The 21,845-nt window shown below is 26.7% G+C and overlaps 1 protein-coding gene and 1 long non-coding RNA gene across 2 annotated transcripts in view; one reads left to right on the top strand and one right to left on the bottom strand.

The window, feature by feature from the left end:
* The window catches only part of LOC122270562 (uncharacterized), a 7,911-nt gene extending 7,299 nt beyond the window's left edge, over positions 1 to 612 (top strand). The window contains exon 2 of the long non-coding RNA XR_006225882.2: positions 448 to 612. This is a non-coding gene — a long non-coding RNA (uncharacterized lncRNA). The remainder of the gene's footprint in view (positions 1 to 447) is intronic.
* Positions 1 to 21,845, bottom strand: part of LOC107440866 (E3 ubiquitin-protein ligase ariadne-1) — a 27,945-nt gene that overhangs the window by 3,393 nt on the left and 2,707 nt on the right. Inside the window, exons 3-13 of the mRNA XM_016053930.3 lie at positions 17,323 to 17,404; positions 14,451 to 14,513; positions 13,730 to 13,822; positions 12,775 to 12,830; positions 11,582 to 11,648; positions 9,089 to 9,195; positions 7,707 to 7,821; positions 6,938 to 7,068; positions 5,203 to 5,344; positions 4,927 to 5,103; positions 2,584 to 2,696 (exon numbers count right to left, since the gene is read on the bottom strand). Of these exons, the coding sequence (XP_015909416.1) occupies positions 2,584 to 2,696; positions 4,927 to 5,103; positions 5,203 to 5,344; positions 6,938 to 7,068; positions 7,707 to 7,821; positions 9,089 to 9,195; positions 11,582 to 11,648; positions 12,775 to 12,830; positions 13,730 to 13,822; positions 14,451 to 14,513; positions 17,323 to 17,404 (1,146 nt within the window). The remainder of the gene's footprint in view (positions 1 to 2,583; positions 2,697 to 4,926; positions 5,104 to 5,202; positions 5,345 to 6,937; positions 7,069 to 7,706; positions 7,822 to 9,088; positions 9,196 to 11,581; positions 11,649 to 12,774; positions 12,831 to 13,729; positions 13,823 to 14,450; positions 14,514 to 17,322; positions 17,405 to 21,845) is intronic.

Here is a 21,845-nt window from a genome sequence, read left to right as displayed (position 1 = left end):
GAAAGAACATTAAATATTACTGTCAGATTTTTCTCAAGTGATCAAAACAAAAGTATTGAATTACAAATAATAATAAATATTTTCTTGGATGCAAAACCTGAGAAAAATTTTTTTTTTGCACCCTGGTATGTACACAGAAATGAATAAATTAACTTTTTTTTTTTAAACGAAAGAAAAGTATTTTAAATAAACCCATACAAATTTGTAACGAAAATTGTTTGCAAAAAAAATGACAACTAATATATTTTAGTTAGCGGACCACAAAAAAAAAAGGCCTTGCGGGCCGCCAGTTAGCAGCCACTGCTTTAGATCACATAAAGAGGATATTTTTTCCTACCAGAATCTAAGTTTTTAATCTGTATTAATATTAAAATTTTAAAAAATAAACAATTTATTTTACTAATGCAATATTATTGGGTTAACAATTTTTTTCTTCTCTTTTTCCAGCAACTCAAGTTATCAAATATGTTTGGCATAATGTTTCAGATCATATGAAAGAGGATGTTTTTTTTTGGTACCAGAATCTATGTTTTTATTCTACAACTGAATGTCAAAAATCAAAGAGTTCAATTTTTTTCTTTGCTAATGCAATGCAATAAAATTGGGAACTAATTTCTTGTTTCTTTTTTCTAAACATTCCACATAAGTTAAGCATAATGTTTTAGATAATACAAAAAAAGGATGGTTTTGTTCTACTGGAATATAAGTTTATGTTCAACAACTGAATATCAAAATTTTAAAAATCAAACATGGTTAAATTTGTTTTTGTTTTGTTGGCAACTAAGTTCCTGTTGTTTAAAATTTTAACATTCCATGTGTCATTATTTCAAAGATAACGTTTTAGATCATACAAAAGAAGACCTTTTGTTATACTGGAATTTAAGTTGCTGTTCAAATCATTAATATGGAATGTTAAGTTGAAAAACATGAATACTTTCAACACCATTATGTTAATCAAGGTTCTAAGGTTGCAAAAGCTGATTAAGACATTTGTGCTGTGAATGGAGAGGGTGTAGAAGCTGAAAGAACTGTATGTTGAAACATGACTGTATTTCGCTGAAAATGGAACTTTTGGTCGTCCAGTTGAGTTCGATCAAACCAACCTTTTTATTAAAATTAGCAACATTCGACAAAAAAACAGGCAAAACAAAAAACAGGCTTTCAACGACAACAAAAGACAAAAAACAGGCTTTCGAAAATTAAATTTTCTTTTTTAAAAAAAAAGGGTACTTGCCAACTCGATATTGACTTTATTTACTCAATTTACTTAGAAACTTATCAGAATCATGAACTAATCAGAAAGTTCTAAGAAAGGAAAATTTTTTTTTCTTTCTTCAACTGAATGCTTTTTTTTTTTTTTAAAAAAAATACAATAACATTTTTGGTTTAAAAGTTAAGAATTAAGTTCTACTTTATTGTTATATAATGCTTTTTTAAATTCTGAACAGATACACAATAAAAGCATATACTATTCTAAATTTGACTACTTAGCTGTAACATTCATATTTATGCATTTAGCAAAGAGTAGTTGTCCAAGAGACAAATTTGTAGATTTGATTGCATAGAAAATTTGTTGATTGCTTTGCGGTGGTATAAATGATATGATTTAGTAACAAGAAAATCAGACAATGTTTAAATATAAACAATAGCTTGAAGATTATTTTAAAAATTTTGGTGAAAAAAATTTACTAAATCATAAAATACTTCTTCAAAGTTAAAATGGAACTTTATTCTCATAATTTTTGACCATTTAACTACAGATTTTTTAAAATCCCAATTTGAGAATCATTTTAAATTTTCATTCAATGCAGAACTATCAATTATTTACCTACTTTAGTTAATTCAAAAATTTGTATAATGCCTGTTATTGCCATTAAATATAAACTAAATTTTCATCTATCCTCAAATTAAAATTTTTGTTACTAGATAAAAACTACAGCTTTATCACCAAATACACCAAACCTAAACCTAGATTTTTGATCAACCAAATGCAATACTTTTCTCACTATTATGGTTTGTACTAGATAAAAACTACAACTTTATCACCAAATCCACCAAACCTAAACCCAGATTTTTGATCAACAAAATGCAATACTTTTCTCACTATTATGGTTTGTATCTATCTTAAGACAGTACTTGCACTTCACAAATTTGTTTTCCATTTTGTGAAAAAAAAGAAAAGCATTCAGTAAATGGTTAAACTTAGATATTTATTTCAATTATTTTTTTTAAAATTCAGGTATACCTTTTAGAGAAAAAGAAATACTCCTACACCTATAGAAAAATAAAATCATCATCTTACAAAAAATTTGTACAAATCTTTTTTTTTTATTTTGCTGCAAAACATTTTTTAAAAACTGCATTTTTAAATTTCACAGCTTAAAAAAATAAATAAAAGAAAACATTTTTTTTTATAAATTTTCATTCATGTCAAAACAAATATAGTGCCCACTTTCAAAATTAAAGTGTTTCTAATAATTTTCTTAGAAGTCAAATGCATCTTAAACTCAAATTATTGTGAACAGAACAAAGAGCGAGAACAGAGAGAGAGAATGAAAAAAAGTTGATAATCAACTGTGTTACCTGTACTTGTCTTGAACTTTTTGTTTGATATCTAAAAGGTTTTCTTGTGTAATATCTCTTTCCAAGTATTCAGACAATGTCTCGGTTGCACTTTCTAAGTCCCTTTGATTGTGCTTTAATATAAAAATTAAATATTATTCAATAAACATGGAGGCTTTATAATAATATAACTACAGGTGCATGTAAGACATAATTATGCAATATTTGAAGGGTTCAAGGCTATTTAATAACATGCCAATTTCTTTCAAGGTGGTTATTTTATATCAAGCTATTCCTTAGTATTGTTTCTAGACATATATTTTTTATATTTACAAAATGATTACTGTATAACAGCTCAATGAAATATCTTAGCAATCTATATCATCATGGAACAACTAAACCTTTTACTGCTATTGAAACACGGTTCACAAAATCATGATATAAAAATAAAATAATAATTTTTTGCACTTGCCAATGAAACCTCCGAAAGGCATTAGTAATGCTAAATATGTATTATCTAAAAAATCTTCCTATTAAATTGGCTAAATTTTTTATATTTTTACAAACTAATTTATCTTTACTCATCACTTTATCATTATTATTATTAGTCTATTTTAAACATCAAATAATAATTTAAACTTTGTTTCTTTGCATAAAATCTTCAATATTAATAAAATCATACTTAAAATATTTTCTACTTAAATCCAAGATTTTTTTTAGAACAACTAATTTTTTAAAATAAAAAATCAGCTGATATCAAGCTGATAAATGGTTTAAAAAAAAACCCAATTGATTTAAATCGCAATTTCAACCATGTTAAAATAGTGTTTTTTGTTTTTAATAAAAAAATGTTATACTGCACTATTTGAAAATGTAGCCTATCACTAAATTGCTCCAAGTCCTTAATTCAAACGTTGTAGCAAATTTGTAAAACAAGAGCAACATTCTGTATATGATGGCAAAGAGAAACTGAACTGTTCTGATAAATTAAAAGGCAATTAATTTCTTTTCAAAGTTTTTTCTAAAAATTACAATTATCAGTCTAAAAATTACAATTTATATTACATCAAATAAGCTCTAAATTATATAATATTATCTATACATGGAGGAAGTGCAACGGAAAGGAAGAATTAGCACATTAAATGAATGAGTACATGAAAAAGCATATGAAATAAACAAGTCAAATAAATAGTAACCAAAAGCTATTAGAAAATGCTAAATAAATAATAATAATAATAAAAAAACCATTTATAGATAATACTAGGGAAGAAATTTTTGTTTTCTGTTGCATGAGTTTATTAAAAACAGATTTCAGAGCTAATCGCTGATTTGGAATCTGCAATTTTAAATTATAGGTAATAGAATTTTCTTGAGAAAAAAAAAATTTTTTTTTTTAAATTTCTTGCAACATTTTTCAACTTTAAAACATTTTAAAATATAAAGTTAATCTTAATTTTTGGGGATGATATATTAAATGTAAATTGAACATTAAAATACCTTACAATTGTTTTGTTAAACTGTTTTATCGAGAATTTCATAGAAACACTCGGAGAGAAAGAGATCTCGCACATAACTAACAGAAATTGTAAATAACTAACTTATTTTTAAATATTTATAGTAAAACAATAAAATGTCAACAATATAATTTTTGAAGTTTTGGCTAAACTGATGCATACAACTTTTTAAAACATTTTGCTTACTCAAAACCTCTTTGCAGTCTGAGTATTTGCTATGAAAGTATTAATAAGTATTGATGGTCTCATTATTGCATGCAATAAGCGATGAAAACCTTAAATTTATCTATACATTTTTTTTAAAGTAAATGCTACAGTTTTTTTAAATGACATTTTTAGTCAATTTTTTGTTGAACTGTGTAAGTTTAGAACGTTACATATAACATAGGATCTTGTAAATGTTATGTCAAACTTATAAGAGAATTTGGGCATATCATCGGGATTAAAACTGCATAGGAACCCATGCCCAGAAATGTTGTCAGTCGCCTTTTTTCTATTACGAACGGTTTCTTCGTGTGCTTCCGAGCAGGTCATAATTAGGAAGTGCTCCTACTTGCGTTCGACAGCATTTCCTGGGGTTCCAATGCAATTTTAATCCTGATGATAAAAAATAATTCCCCTAGACGTTTGCTGCAACATTTACATGACTCTCTGTTTTATTTAACAATTTGAAACTTGTAAACTTCAACAAAAAGTCGATTTGAAATCCCCACATCCAAATTAGTTAAGATTATGAAATTGCATAACTGCAACAAAAACTTTGTTCTACTGTGTTACTAATTGATGGGCATAATTCTAAAAAATTGCGCTAAAACAATTACAGTTCTTAAATAATCATAAGCAAACCTACTTCAAAAATAGCAGACTGGTTGTTCCGTTTTAAATAATAGGCAAAAACATAAGTATACATAAGCGTTTGCCGACACTGACATAGGATGTCTACAGCTATCTTCAAAAACTGAACTTCAATCCAAGACATGTTTTGTTGCTGCATTTCCTCCATTTTATCTTTAACAGAAGCATATAGCTAGAAATCAAAAACAAAAATATATTAATAATAAGCGATTTAATAAAAATTATTACCTAAGAAGGAATCTAATAAACATAAATAGAAGAAAGTGCTTACCTTGTGTTCAAATTTTAAACTCTGCATATGGTTTAGGTAACGATTGCAGTAGAACAGATACCGCTGCAGAGCAGCACGCGACTTTTCTTGGGCATCTCTTGCTGATTTGGCCTCCCTTTCATCATATCGGTTACAGTTATACCTAAAACAAGTTTTGATTAAACTTTCCTTCAATTTTACCTTAAAAATTACATTGATATTTGAACAGAAAAATCTTATTATCTATAGATATATGTCTATATTATATAACAAGTGTTAAAAATTGTTATAGTTATTGGTTTATAAATTGTTATTTTATTAAAAATAACCAAAACATTGTTAAGAGATAGAGATTTATAACTTCAGGCAGTGTCTAATAGGTCAGAGGAAAATAAAAATTATGACCCTTAAACAAATTTTCATGGATTTTTTTGGCAGCATTTGTTCTTATTCTTTTTTTCTTTTCTACTAATACTTTGCATCATTCATTTGGTACAGCCACATGATGGTTCATGTCATCGGGTGAATGGGCTTTCTGTGCCCATTCACCCGATGACCTGTGCCAATAAAAATGGATGCCGCTGAAGGTAATGCTGGTCAATTACATACATGCAATTAGTCAATTATAAAAAAAAAGTTTAAATTTTGTTATGGTTCTAACTAGATATACTGCTGTTTTATTCAGGGTGCATAGCAAAAAAACATTTTAAGCACTCAAAAATATTTTAAAGCACTATATACATAAAATAAATGCAAAATTATTTTCAAAGACTTTACCTGATCATGATAAAATAACTAGTTTCCGACAAAGAACTCTTTTCTTAATTATATTTGCTATTATAAAATGATCAAGAAACTTTTCGGTTCAACTTCAGAGGGTGCAAAATGAAGCTTGAAATTGAATCTCACAGAACCCAGCTCAGTTGACACACATGCGAACTTGCAACCATTTAATCAAACATGTAAAATGATGTTTTCATACGCTATAGACCAATGGTATGCCGAAATAGAGTGTGAATAAGTTGAATAGAACAATGTGAAAAGCATGCTTTTGCATTATACGTGGCAAAAATCGACATGGTAAAGAAAAAAATCTTATTTTCCAAAAGGGAAAATTAAGCACTTTCTAAAAAAACACTCAATGAAAAAAAGCACCCTTCAGGGCTTTTCAAAATGAAAATAAGCACCATTAAGCACTTTTTAAAAATGCTACGCACCATGTTATTAGTGAAATGTTGACAACATTCCGTAACGTTTCTGATCGGTTTTTTTCAGGTGGTTTCTTTTCAATCGCTCTTCAGTTTTTTTCAAACATTTTCCAGTTGATTATTCAAACTATGTAATATTAGGATATACAAATTTCGAATTTAAATTATCCTTTTTTGGAGCACTTGTATTAAATTGATACATGTAAAAAAAAAATGAAGAGTTTAATATTTTTTTGCTTTATTAGTAATTTGCATCAACAATGATTATTCAGCAATCATTTATGTTATTAGCTATAAAATTTAAATTACAATTGATTTTATATAAAATGATTTTAATTTGGGAATTACCTTTTACATTTTAAGATATAATTACGTTATTAAATTAACTTAACTTATATGTTCTGGTGCTTTCTTCAAAGACAAATGTTATAACCATATAACAATTTCATTAGTCTTAGTCTTAAGACAATTGGATCATAAAAAACTTGATGACAAATACAATTCACACACTGTTAGAAGAGAACTTATTAATTTTTTTCATCACTTACCATGAAGACCCATGAGGTTCCCATGGTCCAAGACATACCCAACAGAAATCTGACTTACAATTCTGATTTTTGCACACCATATGGTTACAACCCCCATCTTTTTCAATGGTTGCATTGCATTTCGGACATTCCTACAAGAAAAGATAATTAGGTTTAATTGGAAATAACACATCATGATTCATATTTTTATACTGAAGCAATCATAATTTGTTAATCATACATCCAATCCAATAATGCAATTTAAAACACTGCATTGCTATTTGTATCCTTATAACTAAGTCACACCTCTTTTATCCTATTACCAGTTTTACAAATCATATATTGTGATTCATATTACAAATGCACAACACACAAGTAATAATTTGCACTTACACACCACAGTAATATTAATGTGCTTAAAGGCAAACAATCTATAAAAATTCATCTAAACACTCACATTTCAGATTAGTTACTTCCAAATCATTTGATCATTAATTTTTTTTCCTTGCCCAAATACTTGCTGACATTATGTGTGCCATTTATTAAAAATGACAGATATAAAATTGTTTGCAAGATAAAATAAAAATTTTCTTGGAGCTCCTACTATGTTCCATTTATTTTTAATATCTTGTATTTCTAGAGTTATACAAAAAATTACTTAAATTAAGCCATGTATCAATGCTGATCATAGTTTATCATAACATTAAACAAGATTATAAAAATGTTCCTGTCATTATGTTTATTATATAGTTCAGAAAAAAACCCAGCTAGTTAAGAAGTATTCATTAACCTTTGTGTTAGCAGCGATCCAATTTGATGTTTCGCTGTCATCATCACACTTCTTTTGCCACTTTCTTAATAAATTACACTTAACAGGATCATGCCAATTTTCTCCACAAGCAAAGCTACAAAATATATTGAGTATGATTAAGAACAATACACTTACTTTAAAGAAAAGATAATATACACAAAAGGCAGATTATTACATAAAAGGAAGACAGCAGTCAGACTCTTATTAGTGCAAATAGAAAATGTTCTATAATTCATTAGTGATGAAGATTGTCAAAAGCTTAGTTATATGAACATTTGTACTCAAATAAACATTATTAAGAGCTAAGGGCTATATGCTTTTAACAATATTTTTATGCATTTAAGTTATTTAGGAATTTTCGATGTTTCAGAACAATTATCAGAACATAATTATATTTTGTTACGGTATGAAACACATATTATTATTCTGGTCTCAGAATTTTTAAATAACAAAGAAAAATTTAAGTTAAACAATTTTTAAGTAATACTAGTGCCACCTTTGGCGATATATCTTGCTTAACAGGTTAAGTGAAGGGACCTATTTTCCATAAATTTTTTTTTGAGTTTCAGCTCTTAATATTAGCTAAGTTAGTATTAACAATATTAATATATGAATATACATGGAGAGAAATCAAGCTTTTGTGTCAGATTTTGTAACCTAAAATATAATGTACACAAACTAGTTAACAAGCATAAGGTTAGTCTGTTAAAATAACCTTATGCTGACGCTAGCATTAATTCCTTACTGCCACACGGCCTAGCATGTGACATCTCGTATGTGTTTTTAACCCAAACAAATTGCGCTCACTAGCTTTCTACATTCTAATCACCAATGGCAGAGAATCTTTAGGGATCTTATCTCTTAGGGGACATCTTCATGTTATGTGGCAATTAGAAGATAGGAAGCTAGTAACTTCAATTTGTTTTTTGTCAGAAACATGTGCCAGATATCACATACTAGGTTGCATGTCATTAAGAAAGAGTTCCTACCCTATAGTTTTAGTACCTGAATTAGCATAATTGCATTTTAGTATCCTAGTATTAGATAAAAAATTATTAAATTCTTTTATACTTATTATTTTTTTTTGGCACAGTGTCCATTAAGAATATAAAATTTTTTTCATCTTGCGCTTAAGCAAAATACGAGGTAAGGAAATTTCTTTCTGAAAAAAAGGGGGCTTAGAAAAACCCTCCTTTTTTTTTTTTTAGCGAAGACATTGAAATTGTCTGTCATAACTATGTTATAAATTGCAAATGTTATATTACAAAAGTGAAAGGGTAAAAAATATTTAAATAATTTAGATGAGCACTGTACATTTTAAAATATGAATGGAATGAAAAACAAATGTAATTTGGCATTACCAAAAAGTATGCCGGCACCGACATGTTACTGGCTGTGCATCCACATATTGTACGGCAATAACGTAATTGCATTCTGGTTGTGGACACCACCTCAGTAGTCTATTACACTGAAATGTAGAAACAAAAGTTGTGAATAATAAACTATTTTAGAAGTACAAGTTCGCTAAAGAAAAGGAAGAGAATTAAAGGATTTATATACATTCAATGACATGAGTTATTTTATTTGAAACTAATTTAATACCTGTTAACATTGGAAAAATGAAATAACGGAGAATTTACTAGCGATTTTTTTTAAGCAGTTAGTAAAGTTTTACATCATGCACCATCAGGCAAGTCAAAATTGGAAATATAAGCACTTACATTTAACGAGGTAAAAAATATATAGATAACTCTTAATCTAAAAAAGGTTTTTAAACCATTATTAGAATTACGACTCTAACCCATGATCCATTGACCACTGAGGATATTTTTACTTAAACTATTAATATTCAACATACTGCAATACTGGCAATTGTATTAACTGTTGAGGAATAAGAGAAGTATTTTTGCCATAAGCAGATATTTTATAGCTAAAATTTTTGTTTAAAAATTTCTTTAACAAGTATGGAGAAATTTGAGAATATATTGGGAAACAGGAGATAGTCGTAAAATACAGGAGTCTCAGTTTAAAAACAGGAGACTTGGCAGGTATGTTTTATTTATATTGAAGTAATTTTTAGACACAAGAAATTATCAATTTTAACTTATGAGTTGCATTACATTTATATATTGAAAAATCAAATTCTTTTGGAGATAAAAAAAATATTAATAAATTTTCTTATTCTGACAGTTCTGAGTTTTCTCTTTTTTTCTTGTTATCATATCTTATTGAGTGAAAAATGTGTTAAAAGTGTTTTCTTAAAATTTGATCTTCCAAATGGGTTACATACAAAAACAAAAGATAACATTAATATAAAATGCCATTACTAAATAAAATTGAACTTGTTAAAAAAATTGCAGTTTGATGTCCATTGATTGTCCACATGATTGAAAAATTAGAACAAATATTACAAAATAAAAAGATCAAAAATTTCAAAGACAAATGCAGAAAATAAAATAAGCTAAGATGGAAGATATTGTTCAACACCATAAAAGAAACCTAAATTGAATTTAAAACGAAATAATTATAAGTAGGTGCAATACTTATTTACAGTCAAGACACAAGTAACTCCTGAAAATTATCAATTTAAATTACCAGTTACAATACATTTATCTACTGTGAAATTAAAATCTTCTGAAAAAAAAAAATTCTCCTATTCAATCTGAGATTTTTTTTATATATGTTATCATATCTTATAGAGTGAAAAACAAATGTGTTCAAGTGATTTTCTAATATTTGATCTTTCAAATGTTTCACAGACAAAAATGAAAGATAAACATCATAGAATGTGCAACTATTAAATAAAAATTGACCCCGATAAAAAAAATTGTAATTTGATGTTGATCAGAACAAGTTTTATAAAATAAAAGGATAAACTTATCAAAGGCACTTGCTAAAAATAAAATAAGCTATGATAAATAATATTGTTCAATGGCATAAAAGAAACTTAAGTTGATTTCCTTGATAAACAATTAAGAAAACTGCTCTGTGCAAATTTATCAACCAAGTATATTTTTGTTTAAAAAATGCTAGATAGGATGCTAATTATAAAATGCATTACATACATAGCAAAACAAACTCTTTAAACATTTTTATGTGAAAGGAAATGATTAAGAAAATAAAGCATTTGAAAGACACTCAAAGTATAATGAAATATGACACTTTTTTTAATTAAAGAAAATTAAATTACTAAATAAAAGTATCTTCTGAAATGAACTTTTAATAAGACACTTCAGAAATTGTCAACATCTGACTGTAATTCTTATTAATAGATGGATTTAACAGAAATTTTTTGACACAGGTAAATATTATATATAATTCTCATAAAAATAACAACAAAAAAAAAATCTCAAAGGATAACAAAAACAGAAGAAGGAAAAAATGATTTAAAAGAGAAAAAAATCTCATTCTTTCACATAGAGCAAAACATTATTTATTTTTGCCAAGTCGAGCATTTTCAAAAGAATAAGAGAGTTATAAAAAATTGTTTGTCATGAAAAAGGAGAAACTAAAATTAAATAAATGAGAATAATATCATGCAACTCTATAAAATAGCAATTAAAGTAAATGATTAAGTATATGCCTAGAATGAATAAGTTTGTAAGTTGTGATAACTTAAAACAACAACAAATGAAACAAAAAACAAACTGGTTTGCTTAATAAACAAATTGGTTTAATTCAAGACATAAAATGGAATAGGAGAAAAAGTAAATAGACATACTATCATGGAATTTCGGAAAACAAAATTAATTTTAGAATAAATATTGATGTCACCACTCAAGTTTAGAAAAAAGATATATACATTGAAACAAACATTACAAAATAAAAAGATTAAAAGAGTAATTTTTTCTTACCTCGACAAAGCTGTTTGTAATAAGATGTTGGTATTTAAGTATCACGTTGGAATCAGTTAATAAGTTCCTGAAAAAAAATTAAGACATAAAACAACATAACCAAAAGAAGAATTTTTAAAAAATTTAAAAAAGAAAAGAAGAATCACTAAAATTTTATCCATTTAAAAAATATTTATTTTTATATCATGAATCATGATGCAACATTTTTTACATTATATAAAATTTAACTAAAACCTCAATTTACAGAAATATAATAAATTTTTTATTAAAATTTCAACATATATTTTAGAAATTAGCAGCAAAATTCCATCAGGGAAACAAGATGTGAATATGAATTTAAAAAAATAAATAAATAAAACAATTTATTAAAGAACAATATTGTTATACAGTAGACTCTTTTAAAACCAATACTCATTTAAAATAAGGATAATTTAAAGTACCATTAATTTGGTCAGAACTTAATATTAAAAAAATATTAACACTTAAAATTTTTTTTTTCAATTTTAAAGTTTGATGCCAGTGGAAAATGGCATTTCTTTGAAAGCTGGGACCCAGACAAAAAAGCCTATCAGATACTGCTCCAGCATGGTTTCCAAATTATTGTGACAATGGAATTAAAGGAACTTAAAAAATAAATAAATCATAGTAAAGAACTAATTCATTTGATGGGGCAAAATTTGTATTTGCATTTTGGCAAGCTATCAAATATTAAATATCAAATATACTACAACAAAAATGTCAATTTGGCGATTGTAGTTGGTGCAGGCTTGTAACAAATGTAATTTGTTAAGTGCAAAGTCTATTTTTCATTGAACCTTGACTCTAAAGAGTATATTTCTTTTTATTTAAGGCTGTTATTTTTTTCTTAAATAAAAGTCCTATATGCAATGAAAACTATATAAGACCATGATTTTTTATTTAGCAAATCAGAGATTCCTGTAACAATAGAGTGACTCCTTTTAAGAAAATAAAGGACTCAGACTAGTTTTTAAACATTTCCAAAGTATTACAGTATTGACCATTAACATATTTAGCCTCACATAATTTAAAAAGTTAATGCATTTATGTTTTAAATTACTAGAATCATAAATTCATGCAGAAAGGTAGGCCTCTTTTGTAGAAAAATCAACACCACACTGTTGTTCCCCTAAAGACATGATTTTTTTGGTTTTAGATACAGTTTAGGTACTTACATTACTGTTTGATCATCTACAAGAATGTCACAACCATGAGCAGCACAAGCAATTATCTGAAAAGTATATAATAGACAAATGTATTTTAAAAGATTCAATAAAGCAACAGATTCAAGAAAATTGAATTATTTCAATAAAGCAACAGATTCAAGAAAATTGAATTATTTCAATCCTGTAAAACCTTAATTATCTAAACTTCTTTCAACCAAAACTAATATTTGAATGACTGAGGAATCAGGTAATGCACATGGATTCAGAAAACATTAATGTAAATCAGTGAGCAACATATATGAATAGATTGTAATACTAGTTTAATATAGGATTAAAAATTGAAAATAAGTTTAAATCATAGCATGACTTCAAAAAAAAAATTCTAAATATGTGATTTTGAAGATATTACCTATATGAAATAAGTGGCAAACCTCAATCATTTAAAATTTCGTACTATTAGAAGAATGTGTGATCTTAATTATTTTAAAAAATCAAAGTACTACTGAATTTTGAAATCATACTTTTAGTTATACAGCAAATAATAACATAACAATTAAGATGGAAATAAGTCTCATGTGTGTCATTCTAAGAAAATTTTAAAACTGAACTTATTACTTTTTTTTAGAAAAGACACATTTTCTTTATTTTACTTTTTTTACAGCAAACAAAACAAAGATAACAGCTAACCTCTTATTATTTTACACCTATCTCTAAATTACACCACAATTTTAAAATTTGTAAAAATATTCAGAGAAAAACAATGTTTTAAAATACACAAAAATCAAGAATACCAAGACAAAAAGATAATAATCAAGACAAAATATCTTTCATCAGAAATTTCAGGACAATAACGAACCAATCATTAGATACTATATAATAGTTAGACTAATATATATCGATGTGCTATATCAATGTAACTAATTATATTAAAAAAAAAAAAAAAAGAAATTTTCTAAATACTTACCTGACACATTCCTTGGTCCATAATTTTGCTTGTAAGATACTCTTTCCAGCACTCTTTGCAGAACCGATGACCACAAGCTATACCTGTCATCATCTAAAAAGAAAATAAATCAATTATTTAACTGGTAGTAGCAACAATTTTAACTAAAGTCATAGAAAATATTTATTTTAATCTGTGAAATGAGATTTTTTTAAAAAAATTTTGGCGAATGCATAGTTCTTTTAGTTAAGAGTTAAATCTTAATCTTCTTCTAGTTTATTAAAATTTTTTATTCAAAAATTAGAACAAATTACACATTTGTGTAAGGGGAAAAAACAATTAACAAATGAAATTATAATTAAGATTAACACAACTGCACAGAGATCAATTCAAATTTTTGGGAAGTTATCCCTTTTATACAAGATTTGATTTCCTCCTTTAAAATATAAAAAATCGTTAGAAATTGGTGATGCCCAATTCCTTCTTATAAAATATATATTTTTCAGAGCAATTAATTACTCAAGAATTTTCTTCATAATAAAGTCTTCAAGTGTCTCAAAAATTATAAATTGAAAAGTTGTTAACAAAAAAAAAAGATGTTTTAATAACTTAAAATTCACGGATAGTTCCGCAGTTCAACAAATTTTGTCACAAATCATTAAGGTCTTTCAAAATGAAGCTTATTTGAAAAAAAAAAATTGAAACAATTAAAAATAAAATGAATTTCTATTGTAATACTCACATTACGAGGAATATTCATTAAACATATTTCACATTCTTCAGTTCTCACCCCATATCGAGAATCCTAAAAGTTTATAACAAAAATTAGAATTATAAAATAGCAGAGTTCCAATAATTTATTCAGAGATGTCAACTTGCTCTGCTTTGTAAAAATATGTTTTCTAGTGATGACGAAATTTAAGTTATTTTCAGTTCAGTATTTTTTATTTTAAATAATTTTTCCACCACTACATAAGGACAATTAAAAGTATCATATGAAATGCAACTTCCTTATATTTATCTTGCTGGTTACTCTTTCCAAGAGTAGGCGTAATTATCTTTATTCTACAAGTTTCACTATTTAATTCGCTACCGATTTATTAAAACTTTTGCAGAAAGTGGAGCTGTTGGCATCCTTGTGTATTACAAGAATGAACTAAGTTATATTTTGTACTACATCAGTAGTCAGTTTTAAACATGATTGCTATGATTTTACCCCACCCTCCAATGAAAAAGAAAAACAAAACATGAGAGGTTTTTATCTTATAAACAAAAATCCACTTGAAATATTTTATTCATTTTCCAAATTACTCTATTTGCATATAACTTAACATCAACATATGTAAAATACAGGTGGTAGGTACTTTATTTACATGGCAATAGAGCTGCACAATGGACTACAGGTGACGGTCTGGGAAATATCCCCGAGGATGATCCGCAGACATGCCATCGCAATTTTGATCCTCTGCAGAGGGGATGGCTTAGATAAAATGTATACAGTAGAACCTCCAGGAAAGACCACCTGTACGATCACTTTTGGGAGGCCCAGAATTTTTTTTCGCAGACTTTGTGCTAAAGAAAACCTTTAGGAGAGAGCATGAAAACCTCTCCCAGGAAAAGAAAACTTCAGCACCAAATGTGGAATAAGTCAAATAAGGAAACACGAAAAAATATCAAAACAAAAAATCTTTTACAAAACAAATAAGTAGACTAAAATGCATTCAAAATATTTGTGCGAGGCTCTTATTTAGAGAGCTCTTTGTGACGATCTCTGAAGGAGATCTATAACCTCATATTGCAGTCAGAGTGCACTAAAGACAATGCTACCAATTATTTAATTTTAGAGTAGAAAGTTAACTTAAAAAGTTATTTTAGAAAAAACTAGCACCTCAAACAAACCTCTTCTCATCTTTTAAATCTAATTTTTATTATATAAAACTAAATACAAACTTAAGCAAAAAAATATAATTGTTTATTTATATAAAATAGTTCATAATTATTAAATTTGTTTCGACATATAATTATATCAGTAGGGATAATTTTTTTATGTTATATTTTATTCATCAATCCAGTTTTCATAATGTCAACACAAGTGGCAATTTACCACAAATAAAATAACTCCGACTAAAATCAAAATCATTTGGGGAAAATCAAACATAAATAGGGAGCTAACACCTAAGGATGACCAACGTCCATTAATGACCATTTTACTGTGGAACAGAGAATGGCCACTCTTGAGAGATCACTGTAAACATAAATATTTACTTATAATTTTGAGTCAAAGCTTAACTTTGTGACTATGTGTTTGTTAATTATTGGCTTAAACTTCCTCAATTGTATTTAAGTTAATTAGCAATGTTGCAATATTTGTGGAAGATTTACGAAAATACCCTTAAAACCCGGAGGAATTGATCTTCTAGGAAGATTTTTTAATCAGGAATAATTAACTTAGTTATTTCACTGGAGTAAGACTAAATATTTAACGAAAAGACAATGCACATTTATTGCACATATACTAAAAATTATATCTGCTGATAAAATTACTGAAAAGTACAAAAGCACTTAATACCTGTTATTTTAATAATTTTACTTTTCGTTACTTTGTAATTAGTTAATAAAAATGAATGCTAAGAATGAAATGAATGTTGTTGCTCTCATTAGTTAAAACCTCTTAAAAAAAACATAGTGAAAATCAGCCTTTTATACTTTCTGTTCTTTAATGATTCATGTCAATTAAATCAATTGATGAAAAGCATGATTAAAATTGCTGATTTTATACCTTGTAGCCTCAAGAGCCCTTCTATTTAAGAATTTTATGATAAATCTAGACAGGGAGTAATTTTATTATCCTTCATTATCACAAGAAAAAATCACTACCTTCATACTAAAAATATTAATAAACAAAATTTCACAAAATAATAATAGTTTTATATACAAGTAAATCTATATTTTCAATCAGAAATGTTATCCTTTATTTTCACATCTTGCACAAAATATTTGGGTAAAATAATGTAAATATTTAATATTCTAGTTATCTTTTCAAAATTTAAGATCAACTTTATAAAAAATATTATTATTTTCAAGGTATAATTCTCAATTTATTTTTTTACATTTAATAATTAAAGAATACTTTTTAAGAAATATTATACTTTTTTTACAAAAGTTTGTACTTTAATGGCACTAGAAATATCAGCAAAAATAGTTCATAAAATTTTTCACAGAAATAAGCACCAGGACCATTGATATCTTGGATTGGTTGACATGATTTGCATATTTGATTTTGCTACAAAATATAATTAAATTGTATAATACTTAGTTTCATCAATATATTTAACTGATACAGCATTGAGAACAGACCAGGTCTGGTTATTTTAAGTGCCAAAGAAGCACAATCTGACATTTTCCTACCCATAAACCAGACTGAAAGCGTTACTAACATACCCAGTTCAGTTATGGTCTGGGGAGAAGTAAAGGCATTTCTTAAAAACCTGTTTTTTCTTGGGAAGAAGAAAAACATTTAATTCACTTTCAAGAAGAGGGTGCAATGCTGAATCGGTTAAATAGCATCTCACGAAAAAGATTATAAAAAAAGGTAAAATATATTAAAAAATTACTTTTGATGAACTTGGTTGATTTTTATAAGGATTAACAATATGGGCTTCTTTAAACAAAGCGTCTTGATCCCCATCATAATACCTAAAAAAATATTTTTAAATAATTGACAATTTAACTAATAAATATCCATACACTTTAGTAAAGTAAACCTCATACAATGACAAAGTTATATCATTCATTTCAAAATTAAAAAGAAAATTAATAGTATCTTTTAGTGATGATTATATATCCAGGTGAAAAGCAAGGAAAACTTAGCTATGTGTTTTGGTCCATTGACAAGCCCAATTTACCAGAATTTGATTTTACTCAAGTTCTAATTTTGAGAACATCAGAAATCTAAGAACAAATTATTCAGAATAATAATTCCTATATATATTTATTTCACTCAGTAATTTTTAATCATAAATTGCTATTAAAATTTTTCTGCCAATGATACAACAGAACTGATGTACTATGCATTTTTAACCTGAAAAATGGTAAATTTGGCAGAAATAAAATATGCGAAAGAAAAATTAAAAATTTATGCAATAAAAATATTTGATTTAAAAATATTCAAATTTGAACATAAACTTTAAATATTAATATAATTAAATACTAAAGAGTTGTATAATATTAAACTGAAGGATTTATTATATAATAAACAAAAACATATTTTCTTTCATATTTTAAAGAAAAATAACATTTTATTTACTTTTGAGTCACTTTTAATAAGATACACATTTATATTTCATAAAATGCATATTTAATGATCAATATGTACGTTACTGTATAAAATATGTAATTTCTTTCTTGCTCAGTTAATTTCATTCACTATTAGAAACAGAATTGATCAGGCATAACAGTACAACATTCATGAAATTGTTTAAATGCACGTAACCTAATCAGCAGAGAAAACTAATAACAAACAGTACTAAATGCAAATAAAATATTATTGGAGTTATTAAATTTATTTGTTTTTACATTTTTTATTTTACGAAAAACAATTACTTTCATGAATTTTAAGTCAATTATTCAAAACAAGTATGGTATCTCTTAAACCAGACCAGGTAAGTCGGACAGTTTTAATTGTTGAAATGGATTAGTATTATAAGAAAATTTGCTTATAGTGTCTAAAAATCTTAAAATCCTGTCACTACATCACGTAGAATTATAAACATGAGTAGGCAAACATGAATAAACAAAAAATAGGCCTAATTAAAAAAAATATTGCATAAAATGCATACTAGAATTTTTTAAATTAATTTTATTCTGATTGATACAGCTGCAGCATTGATATGCAGAGGAGGACAGAATGAATTAAACTGAAGAAAGGGAAATTTCAATTACGTGACAAAAATTCTGAATTTTAATTAATAATAATAATAAAATAAAAAACACTAAAACATATTACTAGAGCTGAACACATAGAAAATACTTAATACTTCTTTATTCGATAAATCAAGTAATTTGCTTTTATGCTAACACAGTCAAAAACAGAATCAAGATTGAATAGTTAGTACTTCCTAAGTAAAACTAGTTTAAATTTTATACTAAGAAGAAAAATAAATTTCATGGTTTAATATTTAAAATACAAGCAAATATTATCTTCACAATTTAAATTTTATAACAAAATAATGGATAATAAATTTTTTGTAGATTTTGTAATTTTTTTGTGATACATTTTATACTATGTCTACTTCTCATAACAGTTATTAATAGATTTATGATTCCTATATTCCTAATTATTCAAGGTAATAAAAAAAAATAATTGAATAAAATAAAGGTAACAAAATAAATGCATTAGTTTTACAATTATATCGCTTTTTAAAATTTCCTTGACAAAATCTTTTTTAAAAAAAATGCTTTATCCTAGATCTGGGGAGATTTCCATATAGTAATCTGTGGCAGAATAATCGCCAAGTCTTGGCAACTTCCGGGCAGCGCCCTGTAAGAAACTAGAAAGAAAAAAAAAAGAAAAAATGCAGAAAGGGACCAACTTGAAAGGTATAACAGGGTGCGTAGCCAAATTATTCAACAAAAAATAAGCACCTTTCAAGCACTCAAAAAATATTTTTAAGCACTTAAATAAAATATCATAGTTAGGCAGGGTTGTAAAGTTCTAGACAATTCATGGTTTCATCTGGTTTTAACAATGTCGAAAGAAAAAGAAACTTTTGGCATTATTTTTGACAATTGTCTAAAATTACGAAATTTTGAATCATGTAAAACGAATGGCATTTTCATATGCTACAGACTGCCAATACCCCAAAATAGATTGGGGTTGAATTAATTCTGAAAACGCTGAATAGAACAATGTGAACTGTGTCTTTTTGCATTACTTGTAGCAAAAATCAACATGGTAAAGGAAAAATCTCATTTTGGAAAAGGGAAAATTAAGCACTTTTAAAACACACCCAATGGAAAAAGCACCTTTAAGGGCTTTTAAAAAACGAAAATAAGCACCTTTAAGCACTTTTTAAATATAACTTGTGCAAATATAACCCTGTGCAAATATCTATAAGTTTTTTTAAAAAAATTTGCACGTTTAAAATCTATTTGGTATCTTCGCAATTGTAGCTGGCACGATGTGGAAATATCCTCCACAATCTGAGAAACTTTCACCTCTTCCCCAGGGCTCTAGTTGATTTATATGCAGTACATGATTAATGCAAACTTTATACAAACTAGATTCAAACTTCATACGCAAAGTTTGTTTCAAGAATAAAAGACATGTATAACAGGAGTTAAGCTAATTTTAATTTTAAAAAAAATTCCAATTTTTGCATAGTCAAATAAAAATTTTATCTTGAAAGGTTTTTTACTACACATATTGCTTTACATAACTATACAAGGTGTGACATTAATTTTATTGTTAAATTTAATATTAAAATTCAAATTTAGAGTGTCATATTTTAATTCCAAAGGGAAAAAATAATTGTAATAAAATCAATATATTTATTTAAAAACTCTTCAATGTTTTAAATTTAAAATAAGAATAATTAGAAAAATTACAGTACAAAGGTAGTACAGTAAAGCCCAAAATCCATCTTTTGATATTCTGTATACAAGCTTTATCTTGTTTCAACAACTACATCTCAAATAATGATAATCTATATTATGTCTATTTGTGGAAATAAGTCTCACCATTATCATAGAAAAGTTTGCCATCCAAAGCCTTATGTGTTAAATAGAAAAATTTGTTCTAATTATGACCTTAAAAGTATATGCACATTGAAGGTGTTTAATGGCAGATGGATTTGAAAATTAAAACTTCAGTGAACTAGCCATGGAGAGAGAATGAATTAATGTAATGGAAAACATAATGGACCAAAGTCGTTTTAATTTAACACAGCTGATATACTTTGATATTTCTAAATGTGTTCTTGTACAAATGCACATTATACATAGAATATCAAGTATCAATCTATAAAAAAACAGTGAGACTTTAGTTTATTTCCATTTAAGAAATGATTGCAGAAAATCAGGAGATTTAGAAGCCCAAATAGGGATTAAAAGAATAAAGAACTTTATCCATTTATTGATCAGGGTTGGGTTTTGCAGTAAAAAACTGGTTTTTGACATGACAGTCAGGGGTCTGCCCAGGCCGAATTTACTACAGTTTAGCAGTATCTTCACAAAATACTTTTTCTTCAAATTTTATTTTTTTATCCCTTCAGAAACAATAAATCCATATTTTTGTGTTGATTTTTTAATATTTCACAAAACAGGCACCTCTTAGAAAAGCCTAGACAGTGGTAACGACCGTGTTTATACCGGTTAAAGCCGTCAAAAACCTACTGTTTTCTTTAATTTATAGCATATTGCAGACAATATATTATTTTCACATAATTGCCTTTATAAATGAATGTTGTAAATGATTGCTATTTATTTTGCAACTATATACATGTATTCTTATAGAAGGTTATACATTCATACAGAAATATTGTAATATACTTATTGAAAATAGTGATACTTTTATCATTACAGCTTGATTTGCAAAGCATTCAAAATTTTGCACTTCTTAATTGTTCAAAATAAACAAACAAACAGAAAAGCTTGGAACTATTAATAAAATGAAGAATTTAAAATTTGGCATTTCTTAAATATTAGAAATAAGCTAAACAAAACTTTCAAAACTTGTAACTACTAACAAACTCTAAGTCAAGAATTACTGCTATTTTGTCGAGTTAAAAACTTTTATTCGGTTGAAAAAGCACATTAAACAAAATTTAATTACAAACAAAATTACATGTTCAGTAGCAGGGGTCTGTCTAGGTTTTTCTGAAAGGTACCTATTTTGAGAAAATTTAGACATAATTTGTGAAAATTAAAAATTATATTAAAAAATCAACATAAAAATATGGTAAAAATATGAATTTATCGTGTCTTAAGGGATACAAAAATAAAATTTTAAGAAAAGTATTTTGTGAAACTACCGTTTTTCCTAAAGTTGATTTTGTGAAACTACCGTTCTTCCTAAAATTGAATTTGTGAAGGTACCGCTAAACGGTAGTAAATTCGGCCTGGACAGACCCCTGATAAT

The sequence above is a fragment of the Parasteatoda tepidariorum genome, chromosome 9 (genome assembly GCF_043381705.1).
Source record: "Parasteatoda tepidariorum isolate YZ-2023 chromosome 9, CAS_Ptep_4.0, whole genome shotgun sequence".
NCBI lineage: Eukaryota > Metazoa > Arthropoda > Arachnida > Araneae > Theridiidae > Parasteatoda > Parasteatoda tepidariorum.
This window is presented reverse-complemented; position numbering and strand designations above follow the sequence as displayed.